Here is an 18,494-nt window from a genome sequence, read left to right on the forward strand (position 1 = left end):
GATGGAGGTTACAATAGTGGCTGGGAAACTGGCCGCTTGGGAAGATGGAGGTTACAATCGTGGTCAGTAAACTGGCCGCTTGGGAAGATGGAGGTTACAATCGTGGTCAGTAAACTGGCTGTTCGGGAAGATGGAGGTTACAATAGTTGCTGGTAAACTGGCCGCTCCGGTAGATGGAGGTTACTATAGTGGCTGGTAAACTGGCCGCTCAGGTAGATGGAGGTTACTATAGTGGCCGGTAAACTGGCCACTCAAGTAGATGGAGGTTACAATAGTGGCCGGTAAACTGGCCACTCGGGTAGATGGAGGTTACTATAGTGGCTGGTAAACTGGCTGCTTGGGAAGATGGAGGTTACAATAGTTGCTGGTAAACTGGCTGCTCGGGAAGATGGCGATTACAATAGTTGCTGGTAAACTGGCCGCTCGGGTAGATGGAGGTTACAATAGTGGCCGGTAAACTGGCCACTCGGGTAGATGGAGGTTACAATAGTGGCTGGTAAACTGGCCGCTTGGGAAGATGGAGGTTACTATAGTTGCCGGAAAACTGGCCGCTCGGGAAGATGGAGGTTACTATAGTTGTCGGTAAACTGGCTGCCCGGGAAGATGGAGATTACAATAGTTGCTGGTAAACTGGCCGCTCGGGTAGATGGAGGTTACTATAGTGGCTGGTAAACTGGCTGCTTGGGAAGATGGAGGTTACAATAGTGGTCAGTAAACTGGCTGCTCGGGAAGATGGAGGTTACAATAGTTGCTGGTAAACTGGCCGCTCGGGTAGATGGAGGTTACTATAGTGGCCGGTAAGCTGGCCACTCGGGGAGATGGAAGTTTGAATTACAGCTGGTAAAATGGCCGCCAGAGTCCAAAGGGTTAAGCCTTGTCACCAAATCATTCTGTACCAAAGCACACATCCCAACACCTGCCCTCCTCTTACCTATTTCCCATTTAAAATCACTTCAGGGAATTTCGTTCCACGTTTCTCCTGCCATCAGATGCAGCGCCAGGAAACCAGCGTTCAGTGTAACGACGATTCAAGCTGCTCTGGAAAGATACAAGAACAGCCCATGATGACTTTACAGCAACAACAACATGTTTTTACAACCATGTTTTTTTTTTTCCAGGGGGTTGCTGGGATGATGGCATTCTTCCACGCAGAGCTATCCATTGCATCAGTTTATTTATTGACAAACCAACATTCCTTATCGTTCTTGACGTTTTCAATCGACGTCTTTTCAGGACATCCTCAGCTTTCTTCCTTCAACCACAAACTTTAGTGCTTTCTTTACAGCTTCATATCTTGACCTTCGTTTCATATGACCATACCGACCAAATATTCTCTCCCTCTTTTTATTCTTCTTCTTCGTAATTGATTTTTTTTTTAATCTCATCCTGATTGATGACTTTACAGCAGTCATTAAAAACAAAAAAGTAGCACAATATGCTTACCACCGTTTCATTAAAAATAGGACTACATGTCCTGAAGCTCACCTGGATCAGTTGCAAGTCACTCAAACTCCACGCAGACCCCCTTAGATCCTGATGGTTTTTTTTCAATGGCTTGAACAAACTTTGGTACATCATCGGTGATGAAGGTCGTGGACAAATTTCAATGAAATTGTATGTCATTACAGAGAAGAGAGCAAATACCTATTTTGGGAGCTCAAACCTCCTGCAGACCCCCCCTCGGACCCTGATTTATTTTAATGCCGTGCAAAAACTTTGGTACATCACGGGTGATGAAGGTCGTGAGCAAATTTCATCAAAATGGTGTGCGTAGTTTTGGAGGAGAGAGCACATACCTATTTTGGGGGGTCAAAATCTCTCCCCCCCCCGACCCCCATAGACCCTTTTAATGAGTGCAGATTTTGATGCGGTCTGTATGTTATATGGCATTTGATTCTGGGTGCTTCACATCATGAGCTCGAGGGTTCAGATGTGGGGCTATTTTATTTTATTTTTGCTCTTAATGGAGCTGCCACTCACACACAGACATGGACATACTGCATGAGGAGACAAACACTTAACACAGCCACTGAGCTTGGGGGAAGTGCCGACACCTACCCGGGATACTCTGGGTACCAGTGACGTCATAACAATGGCACCACTTTTCTCACCACATTCAGCTAGGGCATTTCCTCCTCCCCATAGATGCCAACATATGGGGATTATCCGTGCTCCCTCCTCCCCAAGGATACCAACATATGGGGATTGTCCGTGCTCTATCCTCTTAAATGCGAAATATCAAGCAAGGAAGCAGCACACACCGTTGTGTAAGTCTTTGTATGACTCTGCCGGGGTTTGAACCACTGACCTCCCAGACTCGGCGTGGACGCTCTAACTGTTACACCACTGGGTCTGGTCAAAAATGTTAACACTGTATTATTAAACTTCATCAATAGTATGCTATAATATTAAACTCCTGATTATCTCTGGTTTGCTGTTTGGTGGAAGTAATCTGCAGTCTCAGTCATATCGTATATATTCACTTAAAAGATTCTCATAACTCAGAGCAAAAGAGGGCTTTGAGAAAGGGCTAATGCTTGAAACGTCAGCCACACCTCATTTCCCATGGTGGTTACGATGCCCTCTTGCCTGCTTTCAGTTGATGCAGACCGACATAACGCGAACCTTCTCATGATAAGACGTTTCGTGACAATAATTTGCCCTTCCCCTCATGTTGAATGGTGTGCCATGTATGGAAAAGTATGACGTCGGTGGTGATTTTACTTTGGACCTCTCGAGCTGTCGGCACAGGATGAAAATGAGAATTCAGCTTACGTCTCTGTTTACTTTTCTGACGTTTGATGCAGAAGTCCAGTGTCCCGCGATGAAGCCGTGTCTATGGGCCTATCACTTTCCCATCGCAAGCAGGTCGGTGTTGTCTCTGTCTTCTAACCACCAACTTTCTGGTCTTGCACCCTTTGTTCTTTCCCTGCTCCCCCCCCCTCCCAGGTTTGTTCATGTTGCACGTGGCCCACGATTAACCCTCTCCTGGTGAATCTCCCTAAATCCAGAATCACTATTCACCTCCATTCATGTGTTCCTCTTTTTCCTGCTTGTGGAACCAACTTCCTGTAAGGCTTGAAACAACTTCCTACATGGGTCTCTTCACCACCATCTCAAATCATTCCCCATCCAAAACCAGGATATTTTCTACCTTCACCACCCCCCCTCCCTCACCACACCCTAAACTCCCAAACCCACTTCCTTCCAAATTTCCAGTTTTTCCTTCCTGAGAGTTTGCTTCTGTATCCATATTGTCCATTCTATGCATCCTCCCACTCCCAATCTCCCTCTATTTTATCCTTCAACCCTGCTGATAGTGTATCCACCCCCCGCCCCCTTCTCTCTCTCTCTCTCTCTCTCTCTCTCTCTCTCTCTCTCTCTCTCTCTCTCTCTCTCTCTCTCTCTCTCTCTCTCTCTCTCTGTCTGTCTCTGTCTCTGTCTCTGTCTCTGTCTCTGTCTCTGTCTCTCTCCCCCCCCCCCCCGTTGCTTTTGTTCTATTGTGTCCTGATCCAGTCAATGTTCCAGCTTTTCCATGAGAATCGACCTCGTATACAAAATGAGTCTTCTTTTTATCCTTTAACTCTGATTTTTGGGAATTACGATTCTTAAGCAAATGGTTTATTGCTGGTGGTTTTGCGATCAGCCGTGTGGGTAGGTTGGAAAAGGACGTCGTCACGAAAGTGTTCTTCCCTGAACAGGCTTTAGCTTATAAACTTCTGACATTTACTTTAAGTTGCTTGCATTTCCACTCAGGCTATAAGGGAATTCACTGCATTTCGGTCGTTTTCATAGCGCTTGAAAATGGCGGTAGCCATTGAAAAGAAAACGGCGGTAACCCGGTAGAACCTGTAATGTGCATTTTCAAAGGAAATGGCGATTGGTCGAACCCATAATACATTCACATTGAAGCCCATGTCTCATTTCTTTCGGTCTAATTTACACACAAATGTAATGTGAGAGTAGCACATTTGTATTGCACCAGATCTGTGATGATCTTTAGAATGAGAGACATCTGGAGGATTACCACCCCTGCCCCTCTTCCTTCCCAAGTTATGGATACATCTTGTATAATTTCTAATCCATAACTATATAAACCTAATCTGATTCAGCAGAATCACATTATAATTTAAGAAGTGTCTGTTACCCCATGCACCCGAAGGGAAAAGTGAGGTTAAGCAATTGGTTCATGTCCGTCCGTCTGTCTGTCTTATCGGTTTATCCATCCATTAGGACCATACTCTGTGCAGAGCGTTGGTGCCGCCGAAGCAGTCTCCTTGGCTATTGGGAACAATCCTGGACGGGTCGCCACTCCGACACAGTATACCAGCATGCTGGCACTCATTTTGCCGACCTCGGAAGGATGACAGGCAGAGTCAACCCCACCTGGTGTTAATTCAACAGCTGAGCGGGATTTGAACTCAGGACCCTAGGATCCCAAGCCCACTACCTTAACCATTAAGCCAACACCAGGCATTATCGGTTTATGATCGAGGAACAACTTATTTAAATTGAAAGTTATATTTTGAACACAAATCAGAACATACTCTGACTGCCTAGCAGGTGTCCAACACAATTGAAAATCATTCTAAACAGGAAACTTACTTTTTTTAAGGACGTCATAAAGGACACATACAACAGGCACAAATAACTAATGTAATGTGTTAGATCGGGTGATGTAATAAACTCTGCGGAAAATGGCAGTAGAACCCATAATTTTTCTATTTATATGTCTTTAAACCTTTAATGAAATCGAATTATATACATGAACACTGTATATGGATGTGAGACTTTGACTCTGACCAAGGATCTGAGACCGAGACTTAATTCCTTTGGTGCCAGGTCTCTTCGGAGAATCCTTGGCTATCGCTGGTCGGACTTTGTGTCCAACGAGCGGTTGCTGAGAGAGACTCAAATGAGATTTGTTACTTGCATAGTCCCTGAGCGTCAGCTGCGGCTGTATCGACTTGTGGCTCGTTTTCCTGACGCTGATCTTGCTCATCAGATTCTCTCAGCGAGGGAGCCTCGTGAGTGGAGGAGGCCAATGGGCCGACCACATGCCTCGTGGTTGCAGCAGGTTGATCGGCATCTCAAGGAGATTGGGATGGGCCAGGCATCTGCCTGGGCGATGGCCAGACGGAGGCCCCTGGGGTACCGGCGGAAAGTGGATGCAGCGACTTGCTGCTCTAGCGCATGCTCCCATACCTGACCTGACCTGACACTGTATAACAGACATCTTCAGTTTACCAAGTTTCTTGTGGAGTGCTCACTGAGTGGCTTAAGCAATCATCATCAAGCAATCATTCCATTTGAAACAATTGATAAGGAACAGCTGAATTGGCAAGTACCAAGTCTACTTAGCAGTACTTGGACAAAATATTACGGCATTTTACATCATCATGACCAAATTATGTACCTGCTCGTAGACTCCACCCATGTCCTTGTTTCTCAAGACAGCACGTCTGTGCAGGGTAATGTGTTCTGGTAACTCTCTAGTTTATGTCTTTGTTTGACATATCTTACATGAACTCCTGAACCGCTGGATGTAATGAGTTAAAAATTGGTGGTTGTACTTGAGGGGAGGGTACACAGGAGGGTTTTAGGTGGTAAAAAAAAAATTGGTGGTTGAGGTTTTAGGTCACGTGATGAAACAGAAAAAAGTTTTCTGCTGTTGTTTAATGAGACAAGACAATTACAAAATTATGGATTGAGGTTAGTAAAGACAGCAGGTTAATGGGATAATATTATAACTACATTTAATGTATACAAATGCAACAAGACTAGAACGGAACTTGGTAGAGCGCACACCCCCCACCAGGCTGAATAATTTACGTTTTGTATCCCACTGAGAGGCCGGATTGGAATCCGGACCTGAACCAAAATCGAATCAGCTTGTTCATGTTGCCTAACCAACATATCCGCCAGATTTTGTCATAATCCATCCACAACTTTTTGAAGTATCACACTATATTGGGTTTTTGGTCCATTCTCTCAAGGGTGAAGAATCACATGCAATTAAAAAAAATTCTCGTATCTGGATCTTCACCAAAATCGAATCGATTCGTCCTTATGACACATCCAACCTGTTCACAAAATTTCGTTTGAATCTGTCCACAACTTTCAGACATCCTGCTCACAGAAAGACAGACAGGGGTGAAAACATGAACCTCTGTCCACCTTCAGTAATAGAGGTCATGACAGTAAAATGCTGTGATTGCCTAATGTCAATACAAATCAATATTGTTGAGCAAATCCACTACGATGTATTGTATGATCAATCCAACAACCCTAATTCGAAGATGGACTAACCCATGTGTGCCACGGCAGAATGTTGTGGGGTTTTTTTTCATCGGAAGTATGTTGGAGCAGGAAAAGATGAAACAAAATTACCCCAATGTCACTGAAAAGCGAAAGATAGCTCAACAGAAGGAAAAATGATTGAAAATCAACCAAAATGTATTTCATCTTCGTTACGCAACAAGTGGTAAAGAATTTGTGTTGTCGCCATCCTCCGAACCCCAGGAGGGGAGGTGCAAACAAAGGAGCTGCAACCTTTGTCATGTGACACAATTAGTCCCCCTGGCAGGTTTGGTTGAGATTGGATAATTAACTACTGAATGGATCGGCCACAGACATGCAGAGACAGACAGACACCAAATTGCAAATTGCAGGGGCCCCCACTGGGCCACTATTGGGTTTTGCATGAGGCCTCCAAATGACTAACGCTGCCACTCACCCGGTGTCCAAATTCTGGGTGAATTTACCAGTTTGTAAGGACGGGTTATTCGCTAGTGGATTCAGATGGAATTCTACAAACCAAAAACAAAAAAAACAGTCATGTGAGGTCAAAAGGACAAGAAAAAACTTTTATGATCAATTTATGATTTTTATTGGCACAGTAATGTTGACGGCTTGCAAAACACAGCAAACCGATTTTCCTTTGTTGTATTAATCTCCGAACACTAATGCATACAAACAGGCCAAAGCGCGATTATGTGTATAAATATTAATCAACATTGTGATGTTTCTTTTGAGCCAGCGATACCGAAAGCTGGATGGCTACATTGGTATTGTCATGAAAGGTCAAGTTCCTTCACCTTTTCATCTGTCTGTTCATTTTGCTTTCACAAAAATATAAATTACACGAGCTTCCTTGTAAGGCGACATTACAGCACAAAAGGTTTTAGCAAAACCACTCAGAAGTTACAATGTCAAACCACAAAACCAAAACCACTAGTAAGTTATAACATGAGACATTGTCCTGAACCACTTGCAACCATAAAATGCTTCGACGACCTTTGCCATGAACTTGTTGAATGAATCATTTTGAAATACTACTTTGTTGAGCCAAAAATGCTGGGTGGCAAATCGGATTATTTCACGTTCCACTTTGTTGTCGTTTTGGTTCATGTTATTTCAATATTATTTCAAAAATGTGCTTTTATTTATTTATTAAATAAGTCATCGATGTTCATATTGTGTGCTCATCACATTAATGCGATTTTGCGATGGATCTGTACTGTGGAGGATCATCGGTGAAAAGCCTTAGCTATTATGACATCACGTGTTTTTGAAAATCCCTGGCTTAAAGTTTGAAATCGTTTGTTTTGCAGCATCGCGTGAAGTGTGCAACTTGGATTCAGCGGTTACTTACTGGGACCACACGGCCCTTCTCAGGTACAGCACGGTAAAGGACAGAGTGGCAAACATCTTCTGTGCGGCAGATACTTGCAACGTCGTGAAGCATCAAAAAACACTCGCTTTTAATGCCATTTTCACAGTGAGCGCACTATACAACACAAGTTTCCAACGTTTAAACGGCATAATGTCACAATTTTCATATTGAAGAGGGAGCACGATAAAAATAGCTTTTGTGAATAGTTGGACAAATTTCTTGTAAAGCAGTGTGCAGTATTTGCAACACTTTTTACACACTGCAAGGTAGGTGGGGAGAGAGATATTGATAGGCATGGATCGAGATGGAGATTGATAGACATGGATAGAGGTAGAGATGGATAGAGATAAAGATGGAAAGAGAAAGACATGGATGGAGATAGATTGATAGAAATGGATAGAGATTGAAAGAGATAGACATGGATAGAGATATAGATTGATTCCCAGGCAAAAATGCTACAATTGGAATGATAGTATATGAGAGATGTGCTCTCATAAACTTTTGTTGGTAACAGGTCCTACTACAGTAGTCTACAGAGAATTATTACAGGAAAGGAATGTTATTTTTGCCTGGGATAGACATGGATAGATATGTTGTTCAAATGCAACTTGTTACAACCAGAGTCGAAAATGAAGTCCCTCGTGCAAGGCAACACTTCGTCACAACTATTTCGTACTTTCCTGACGCAGCATAAAACAATGGCTAAATAGGGCTCAGAGTATTGAGATATCCCAATTTTGTTTCTTGCTGATATTGTTATTGGGTTTTATTTGAGATAAATTAACACTGTTCTGTTATTTAAAAAAAAATTGTTTGAGAAAGTATCTGCAAGTCATGCCAACTGCACAGAAAGTACCCTTAAGAGATGGTGTTTCCATTTCTGTGTGAGCTGGTTATAGTCGTGACTACAAATATCATTAACCCCTTCTGAACATCAACCACACCGGTGTGCATAAAGTGTCTCCAGCTTAGGCCTCACCGACAACCTCAGTGCTTTCGTTAACCACAGCAGGTAGATTTTTTCTTCTTCTCCGAGTTGATATAGTCTTGGATCCGAAATTTTGCATCGTTTGGCTGCTTTTCCACCCGGTGTTTGAGCTCTCTGTGGGAACATGGCAATATGTTAGTTATTTTATTGATCTAATGGTCAGTGTGTCCGACCAACAAGGATAAATGTTAAGTAAATAAAATGACATCTGCTCCACCCCTACCAACCTTCCCCACCTCTTCCTGCCTTATTTAGTGCTAAAATTGATCTAGTCCCAGATTTTGTGCTCTCCCCGAATATATTTTTCCCTCTAATATAGCAATTTAACATCGCAAAGCACATCAATCTTATCATAAGGCAGGTTTGAAGGAAAGTGTGTGGGTTTGGAGGGAGTGTTAAAACAATACAATGTTTGGGGGGGAGTGATGGGGTGGGGTGGATGTTAAAGTAACCTCAAGCATTATTGAATAAAAATGGCTGTTCCTTGCCCAACTATATAAACTTCCATCATGATTCTTCACAGGCAGGGTGTTGAATCAATGACTACACCGTCTGTCAGATGGAATGTTGAGCCAGGGTTTTGTCTCCCAGCATCGTTTGTTGGTGGGCAGGCGATGAAGCATTTCAGGATTGCGGGGGATTGGGAGGGAGTACTTTTGAAAACAGTATTTTTGAAATGAAAACAGTATTTTTCCCATGAAAACAGTATTTTTCATTTATACAAAAAGGAGCCTTTTCCCTGTGATAAGGGTGCCCCTCTATCCTGAAAAAATGGTCATTTTCCACCATGAAAAGGGCACCTATTCTATTATTTATTAAAATAACTACTTTACCTTGTATAAAAAGTACCTTTCTCCACTCTTGCTACTTATTTGAGAATTTTGTAATTTTATCGCTCTCCTTCATCTCCCCCCCTCCCCCTTATCTCTCTCTCTCTCTCTCTCTCTCTCTCTCTCTCTCTCTCTCTCTCTCTCTCTCTCTCTCTCTCTCTCTCTCTCTCTCTCTCTCTCTCTCTCTCTCTCTCTCTCTCTCTCTCTCTCTCTCTCTCTCTCTCTCTCTCTCTCTCTCTCTCTCTCTCTCTCTCTCTCTCTCTCTCTCTCTCTCTCTCTCTCTCTCTCTCTCTCTCTCTCTCTCTCTCTCTCTCTCTCTCTCTCTCTCTCTCTCTCTCTCTCTCTCTGTGTGTGTGTGTGTGTGTGTGTGTGTGTGTGTGTGTGTGTGTGTGTGTGTGTGTGTGTGTGTGTGTGTGTGTGTGTGTCCCTGTCCCTGTCCCTGTCCTGTCCCACCCTCTTACCGTTCCCTTAAATTGAAAGAGCAGGTTGAAGAACTAACTAATTTAGATGTCCAGGACCATCCGCCAAGGGAACAGCCTTCCGTGGGATTTGAACCCTTTGAGTGAAGAACCAAGTCTTCAAACACACCCCAAAATTCATCAAACAATACAACAATCAAATAAATACAGCATCTTCGAATACTTAAAGAATAAAAAGATGGGATTCAAACTCAACCTCACCAGTCAGAGAAGTGTTTTACCCACAACCTGCTCAGTCTTCAGATTAAATAATTTATCAAATGAAGTATTTAATAATCCTTAAATGAAAGGCAAAATGACAAAATTCGAACCTGCCGTGTTTATATCACACATGTTCAACCCACTCGTCTACCTTTTCCCATTGTTACTTAATTTTTTTTTAATGAAGTATTTAATAATTATCTTTTACCGATGGGTAAAAGGTCGGGATTCTATCCTGCAGCCCTCCGATCGGACAAATAAGTGTTATTAAAGCTCTAACCAGACCACTCACCAAACCTGATGGTTATTAAGGTCTGAATAATTTTCGAAATCAAGTCCAGTATTTTATAATCCTGAAATAATAGATAAAGGGATGAAATTCGAACATGCAACTCTTAATTTAACCACACACTCATTAAACCACTAAACCGAACTAGAATGGCACTCATAGAGTGCATAGTCTCGCTTCGTGCGTTCATTCTGAACAAAAATACCACCGTGAACTGAACACGCTACTATTATGGCACACTCCTATTCTGGCCCGTATACCCATATCATCCATGACCATGCACCCTATTATGTCACATAGTTTCTTGGCATGGGTTATGAATGTCATAAATTTAATTCTTCACTCGCATCTGATCATCGATCGGATACAACATTTCAGATAAAGATTTCAATTCAACCAATTATGGCTGGAATACCACCTCAGCGATGATGTCATTGTTATTACCCCCATATACCCCATGGGGAGTTGATGACATATGGCAAGTTTAATTTTTTTTCATTGAGCGGTTTCAGCGAAAATTATGTCCATTTTTTTTCCTTTAATCCAATATGGCTGCCATACCATGTGACCTTTGACATCATAGAAACAAATTATTATCATCATCATCATCATCATCATCATCATCATCATCATCATCATCATCATCATCATCATCATCATCATCATCGATGTTTAAAGTTTTGCATCGATCAGACAAGCAGTTGCAAAGAAAAACATTTTGAAAGCAAAAATATATCGACAGACGGACAGATACACAGATGGGGGCATTGCAATTGTCTCACATCTCCTTTGGGGCGAGATTAACAATTCGTCCTCAGACAAACCAACCTTTTCCCGCCGAAATGAATTAATAATCTTCAAACAATACAGGAAAGAAGAAACTTGAACTCGAACCATGAGCAGCATCTCCACATTCATAACGCTGACCCGGTGGGACGGACATCCGTGCTTGTACCTGTTGTGACGTTATGGAGTGCCGGATGGAAATTCGAACTTGAAGGGCAAAACCTGCACCTGCATGTGCTCGTGTTTGTTGTGAAGGAAGTCATCACTTCCAGGAAAACTGGAACAGTCGATCATCTTGACACAGATGCTTTTGAGCTCAGAGTTAACTATTGTTAGGTCAGGTCAGACCAGATCAGGTCTATGACTTGCGACATGTACCGTGGAACCCTGTACTAACCTGTTTTATGGTCGGGTTGTCGGCCACTAAGCTGTCTCCCTCACCAAGTTTCTCGGTGAGGAGGGTGTATGATATGAACACCCACCACGATAAAAACAAAACCTGTCAAAGGGTGGAGGAGCTCCTTGTGAGCCAACGGCCATCCATATCTGGTGCCCAACTGTGTCTGTGGACGTCCTCCTGCAGTTGTTACTTTTTTATTCGGAGGTTGGCAGGATTTGCCACCATAAAACATTTCATTCCACAAAACACACAAAAAACGCAAAGAAAACTGAAACTCCACTCTGGGCAGTTCACCGAATGCCGGGATTGAGGCAAGGCCTTTGGGATGCCCATTCTTTGATAAGAAAAGCACGGGGTAACCTTTCTGGGACGGATGGCGGTGGTGTATTTTGGGGTGGCGCTGAGGTGTCGTCCACCAGATGTTGGTCTCCTTGGGCTAACCCGAGGCGGCCCCTTCGAGTGGGTGCCTGGAATGTCCTATCCCTAAGAGAGGATGATCACCCGACTCTGCTATCATCTGAGCTTCAGCATTTGGACATCGGTATTGCAGCATTCTCTGAGGTTTGGAGACCGGATTGTGGTGAGATCATGGCGGGAGGTTACACCTACTACTGGTGTGGTTGCTCTGATGGTTACCATACCCAAGGAGTTGTTGCAGCTGTGTCCAGAAAACTGACTCCCATGATAATTGAGGTAATACCAGTCATCAAGTGTATTATGAGTTTGAGGATTCGTCACTCCTTGGGTGTCATTTCCCTGGTCTCCCTATATGTTCCGAATGAGGCGAGTGATCTCACTCTGAAGGAGGCATTCTACGCCACGCTCGAGTCCATGGTTGATCAGTGCCTCAGGTGAGATACTCTTCTCGTCTTGGGGGATTTCAATGCATCAACTGGTACTGATAGGGATGGTTATGAGACATGTGTTGGTTCCCGTGGGTCTGGAACTGTGAACCAGAACAGCACTAAGTTCCTTGATTTTGCAAGAAGTCATGGACGAATTACAGTGGCTGCTTCATGGTTTCAGCGCCCACAGGCTCATCGCTGGACTTGGGATTCCAACGCTGGTGGTGTGACAAAGGAGGTTGACCATGAGCTCGTTGATGGTCGCTGGAGGATGATTCAAAAGTGCAGGGTCTACCGGAGTGCCCAGTTCCTCAATAACGACCACAGGCTTGTTGGAGCATCTCTGATGTTGCAGCTCAAATCCAGGAGAACGGTACCATCCCAGCCTCGCCAGGATGTTGGCGAGCTCAATGATTTTCCTGTCAGTGAAGCGATGGGTTGTATTTGCGATGCAAATAAATGATTGTCATTGTGTGTGTGTGTGTGTGTGTGTGTGTGTGTGTGTGTGTGTGTGTGTGTGTGTGTGTGTGTGTGTGTGTGTGTGTGTGTGTGTGTAACTACTGGGCCAATTGCCAACAAACTTGGCACATGGACAAAGTTCGACCTCATGATGAACATGGGCGAATGTGTATTGTGTAGCGCCACTCAGTGGTGGTGGCAGAGGGTATTACAAGTCAGCTGGGGAGATAACTTGCATTCTACACTGTACATGTCTCCAGAGAGTGGGAAGCCTCAAGGCCAACCTCCACTAATCAGGGGAGGCAGGGGAGGGGAAGGGGTGGGGTGGAGTGGGGTGGGATGAGGGAGGGGAAGGGATGGGGAGAGGGACCTGACAATGCCAGACACCCCTGCGAGTACATCTAATATATAAAGCTCATTCTAACCACTCACTGACTCTCTGATATTAACGTTCGGTATTTTCCAGGTGATGTAGAAAGCTGAAATTTTGTGTGCCGACAGATATCGAAGCCGATACACCAGGGAAAAATCACAGAATCACGGAAAGCGTCTGAAAATGAAAATATAAATAAATGAAAATAAATATATGAAAAATCAAATGCAAGTGAGCAACCTGGGACAATGGAGACGCACAGGTCATTATTGCTTACAATGTGTAAGCATACCCCACCAGTAATAAATATAGGCTTTATATATTTGATGACGTACATTGAGGTTGCCTTCTGTAAGCAGCTAATTACTCAAGTAAATTGAGAATTAGTGAATATCACAAGTTCTTTGTTTAAAAGTTTACAGCTGTAGAAAATTTTGATGTAAATATGGTAAAAGTTTCAAACAAGAAATGGAGAGACGTGTACAAGTATTGTCGAACTACCAGTTATGGTGTAAACTCCTTTGTGTGGTCACGTGACCTGCCCTGAACACACCGAGGATGCACTGGCCGGACGTCTTGTTTTCGGACATTTTCGTTGACAGATATTTTCTGATAGTTTTCTGATTTTTCCTGAGATATTGGCTTTAAGCTACATTATTATGCAAAATTTCACCTTTCAAGCCCACCGAGAAAGAACTAAACATTTACAGTATATCAGGGAGTCAGTAGTTAGACAGATATATATATATATATATATATATATATATATATATATATATATATATATATATATATATATATATATATATATATCTACAGTGGGGAGAACAATTATTTGATACACTGCCGATTTTGCAGGTTTTCCCACTTACAAAGCACGTAGAGGTCTGTAATTTTTATCATAGGTACACTTCAACTGTGAAAGATGGAATCTTGAACAAAAATCCTGAAAATCACATTGTATGATTTTTAAATAATTAATTTGCATTTTATTGCATGAAATAAGTATTTGTTACATCAGAAAAACAGAACTTAATATTTGGTACAGAAACCTTTGTTTGCAATTCCAGAGATCAGACGTTTCCTATAGTTCTTAATCAGGTTTGCACAGACTGCAGCAGGGATTTTGGCCCACTCCTCCATACAGGTCTTCTCCAGATCCTTCAGGTTTCGGGGCTGTCGCTGGGCAACACAGACTTTCAGCTCCCTCCAAAGATTTTCTATTGGGTTCAAGTCTGGAGACTGGCTCGGCCACTCCAGGACCTTGAGATGCTTCTTACGGAGCCACTCCTTAGTTGCCCTGGCTGTGTGTTTCGGGTCGTTGTCATGCTGGAAGACCCAGCCATGCCCCATCTTCAATGCTCTTTTTGAGCGAAGGAGGTTGTTGTCCAAGATCTCGCGATACATGGCCCCATCCATCCTCCCCTCAATACGGTGCATTCGTCCTGTCCCCTTTGCAGAAAAGCATCCCCAAATAATGATGTTTCCACCTCCATACTTCACGGTTGGGATGGTGTTCTTGGGGTTGTACTCATCCTTCTTCTTCCTCTAAACACGGCGAGTGGAGTTTAAACCAAAAAGCTCTATTTTGGTCTCATCAGACCACATGACCTTCTGCCATTCCTCCTCTGGATCATCCAGATGGCCATTGGCAAACTTCAGACGGGCCTGGACATGCACTGGCTTGAGCAGAGGGACCTTGCGTGCGCTGCAGGATTTTAATCCATGACGGCGTAGTGTGTTACTTATGGTTTTCTTTGATACTGTGGTCCCAGCTCTCTTCAGGTCATTGACCACGTCTTGCCGTGTAGTTCTGGGCTGATCCCTCACCTTTCTCATGATCATTGAGGCTCCACGAGGTGAGATCTTGCATGGAGCCCCAGACCGAGGGAGATTGACTGTTATCTTGAACTTCTTCCATTTTCTAATAATTGCGCCAACAGTTGTTGCCTTCTCACCAAGCTGCTTGCCTATTGTCCTGAAGCCCATCCCAGCCTTGTGCAAGTCTACAATTTTGTCCCTGATGTCCTTAGACAACTCTCTAATCTTGCCCATTGTGGAGACGTTGGAGTCTGATTGATTGAGTGTGGACAGCTGTCTTTTATGCAGATAACGAGTTCAAACAGGTGCAGTTAATACAGGTAATGAGTGGAGAATGGGAGGGCTTCTTAAAGACAAAACTAACAGGTCTGTGAGAGCCGGAATTCTTACTGGTTGGTAGGTGATCAAATACTTATTTCATGCAATAAAATGCAAATTAATTATTTAAAAATCATACAATGTGATTTTCAGGATTTTTGTTTAAGATTCCATCTTTCACAGTTGAAGTGTACCGATGATAAAAATTACAGACCTCTACGTGCTTTGTAAGTGGGAAACCTGCAAAATCGGCAGTGTATCAAATACTTGTTCTCCCCACTGTATATATGTATGTATATATATATACACACACACAATACGAGCAGGGGTACCCAGCATTGCCGGGTCCCTCCTCCCACCCCTTCCCCTCCCTCTGTCACCCTTTCCCCTCCCTCATCCCACCACACACTCCCCTCCCTCTGGACTCCCAACTCACCCCTCCCCTGCCTCCTCCCTCCCCAGTCCCTTTGGACTCCCACCCCCTCCCTCCGGACGCCCTCCACCCTTCTCCTCCATCGTCCCACCCCATCCGCTCCCTCCTCCCACCACACACTCTCCTCCCTCCGGACGCCCTCCACCCCTCCCCCTGCCTCCTCCCACTCCAGTCCCTTTGGACTCTCACCCAGGTCCCTCCAGACTCCCACCCCCTCCCTCCGGATATCCTTCCTCACCCTTCTCCTCTCCCACAAAATAATTTTTGAACGGTTTTTAACCACATTTGGGAAAATAATATATAATTAAAATAAAAACTTGCTTTGAATTCCTACCAACCTCTAACTTGCCACGTGTCATGTCAAAATTTGCCCCTTGAGGTACCAATTCATCGGTTATGACCAAAGTGAGTCCTGGTTTAGATGTTTATCCTCATCGCCATGTAATAAATCAGGGATGTGTTCATTTACCAAGTTTCTTGAAGAGTGCTCGTCAAGTGGCTTAAGTACTCAAGCAAGCACTCCATTCAAAACCATTGATAAGGAACAGCTGGCTTGGCAAGCGCTAGCTAGCTGCTTGGTAACTGAACACACCTCTGGACATCTCGACAGCAAACAGTACTGTTCATGCAAAACGCCAAAAAAAAAAGGAGTGTTTTTTAATGAAAGATTTCAAATATTAATCATGACTTTTTTTGTAATGAAAACGGACCTCGTTCAGTTATAATTGCATTGTTTTCGTTTTTAAAATGTACATTAACTCAGAGGTGATGTTGAGAGTATGAAAGTGGACGTGTACATTTCATACAACTTTAAAGTGTACGTGTCCATTTTTCAATATCTCTTGGGAATTTCTCCGGTCTCCCGACTAATTAATTACGGATGCAGGTATTTCACGACAAAGTCAATTTTAATGTTTATTCACTTCAGATAATATGTGAATCACTGTGCATGTCCATCAGTTTGTCTAACAGCCTTGAAAAGTCAGGCAAAAACCAAAAAAAATCTGAACGAAAGACCACGATTTCCTTTCCTCTGCATTATGACAATTTACGTACCTTCATTGTCCTGTATATATTGAACCGCTGCCGCAATTGCTGCAAACAAAACAAGCATTACCTCGTTTGAGTTGTAATCAAAATGTTCCTTTGTTTCCTCAAAACGGTACCTTTATTTAATTATAGAAGGCATGTTGTTCAGTCTTCAAATGTACATCGGAGTCAGCTATGAACCCTCAGAGCTTTGCGGAGCGACCGACTGGAGGGAAAGGCGTGGCCTGCCTAATGGGGGGTGCTTGTGGCACTGGGGGAGAGAGGGGAAGGCGTGGCTTGGAGAATGGGTGGCGCTTATAAGATATGTGGCCCACAGATATGAACTCGGCTATCTACCTGTATATTACTAAAACTCTCATCTTGTATATATGTATGTATGTATGTTCCTGAAATACAGCCAAAACGGTACACGATAGCGCAAACATTTTCACCCACCTTACTCACCATTCTCCTGCGGCGTACAGTATCAACTTTCGTTCAAATCGGGCAACGAAAAAATTATTTTAAAAATCATTTCCCGATTCAGTCAAGTACTCTTCGGGAGAATTTGATCAATGCAAACAACCTCAGCAGTACAGTTCGCTGGAGCTATCTTTTTTATTTTCTTGAAATTATTTATTTAAAAATCTCAAACATTTAGTCTAGACAAAGAACGATTTATTTTTTAAGCATAAAATAAACATCGCCATTTTGATATAATACTTCCATGTTCATAAATAAATAAAATTGTGTTTAGAAGATTACGCACAATAATTTCTTCGACTTTCTTTTCTCTGTTTTTTTTTCACATTGACGTGCAATATCAAGTTTTGTTCAAATCGGGAAATGAAATAAAATTATTCAAAAATCAATTCCCGATTCAGTCAAGTACTCCGGGATTATTTGATCAATGCAAACAACCTCAGCGGTATCGTTCACTGGAGCTATCTTTTTATTTATTTATTTGTTTTGAAATGATGTTTTATTTATCAACCACTGTCACAACGGGAACCGAACTGGTTCACGGGTCATCTTGTGTATATATACATACATACATATATATATATACATACATATATGTATGTATATGTATGTATATATACATATATATACATATATGTATATATATATATATATATATATATATATATATATATATATATATATATACATACATATATATATATATATATATATATATATATATATATATATATACATATATATATACATACATATACATATATATATATATATATATATACATATATATGTATATATATATATATATATATATATGTATGTATATATATATATATATATATATGTATATATATACATACATATACATACATATATGTATGTATATATATATATATATATATATATATATATATATATATATATATATATATATATATATGTATGTATGTATATATACACAAGATGACCCGATGACACAAGATATATATATATATATATATATATATATATATATATATATATATATATATATATATATATATATATATATATATATATATATATATATATATATATATAATAGT

General features: G+C 42.1%; 2 protein-coding genes across 6 annotated transcripts in view; both read right to left on the minus strand.

Moving 5' to 3' along the window:
- The window catches only part of LOC147011766 (uncharacterized), a 369,804-nt gene that overhangs the window by 161,550 nt on the left and 189,760 nt on the right, over nt 1-18,494 (minus strand). The gene's annotated exons all lie outside the window — the stretch shown is intronic.
- Nucleotides 6,866-18,494, minus strand: part of LOC147011771 (ras-related protein Rab-37-like) — a 147,135-nt gene continuing 135,506 nt past the window's right edge. For all 5 annotated transcript variants that reach the window (XM_085858563.1, XM_085858561.1, XM_085858562.1 and 2 more), the window contains one exon: nt 6,866-8,777. In XM_085858563.1, coding sequence (XP_085714689.1) covers nt 8,675-8,777 — 103 coding nt within the window. In that variant the 3' untranslated portion in view covers nt 6,866-8,674. The remainder of the gene's footprint in view (nt 8,778-18,494) is intronic.

This window comes from Eptatretus burgeri, chromosome 15, assembly GCF_056783735.1.
Source record: "Eptatretus burgeri isolate ZD-2024b chromosome 15, Ebu_testis_v1, whole genome shotgun sequence".
NCBI classification, from domain to species: domain Eukaryota; kingdom Metazoa; phylum Chordata; class Myxini; order Myxiniformes; family Myxinidae; genus Eptatretus; species Eptatretus burgeri.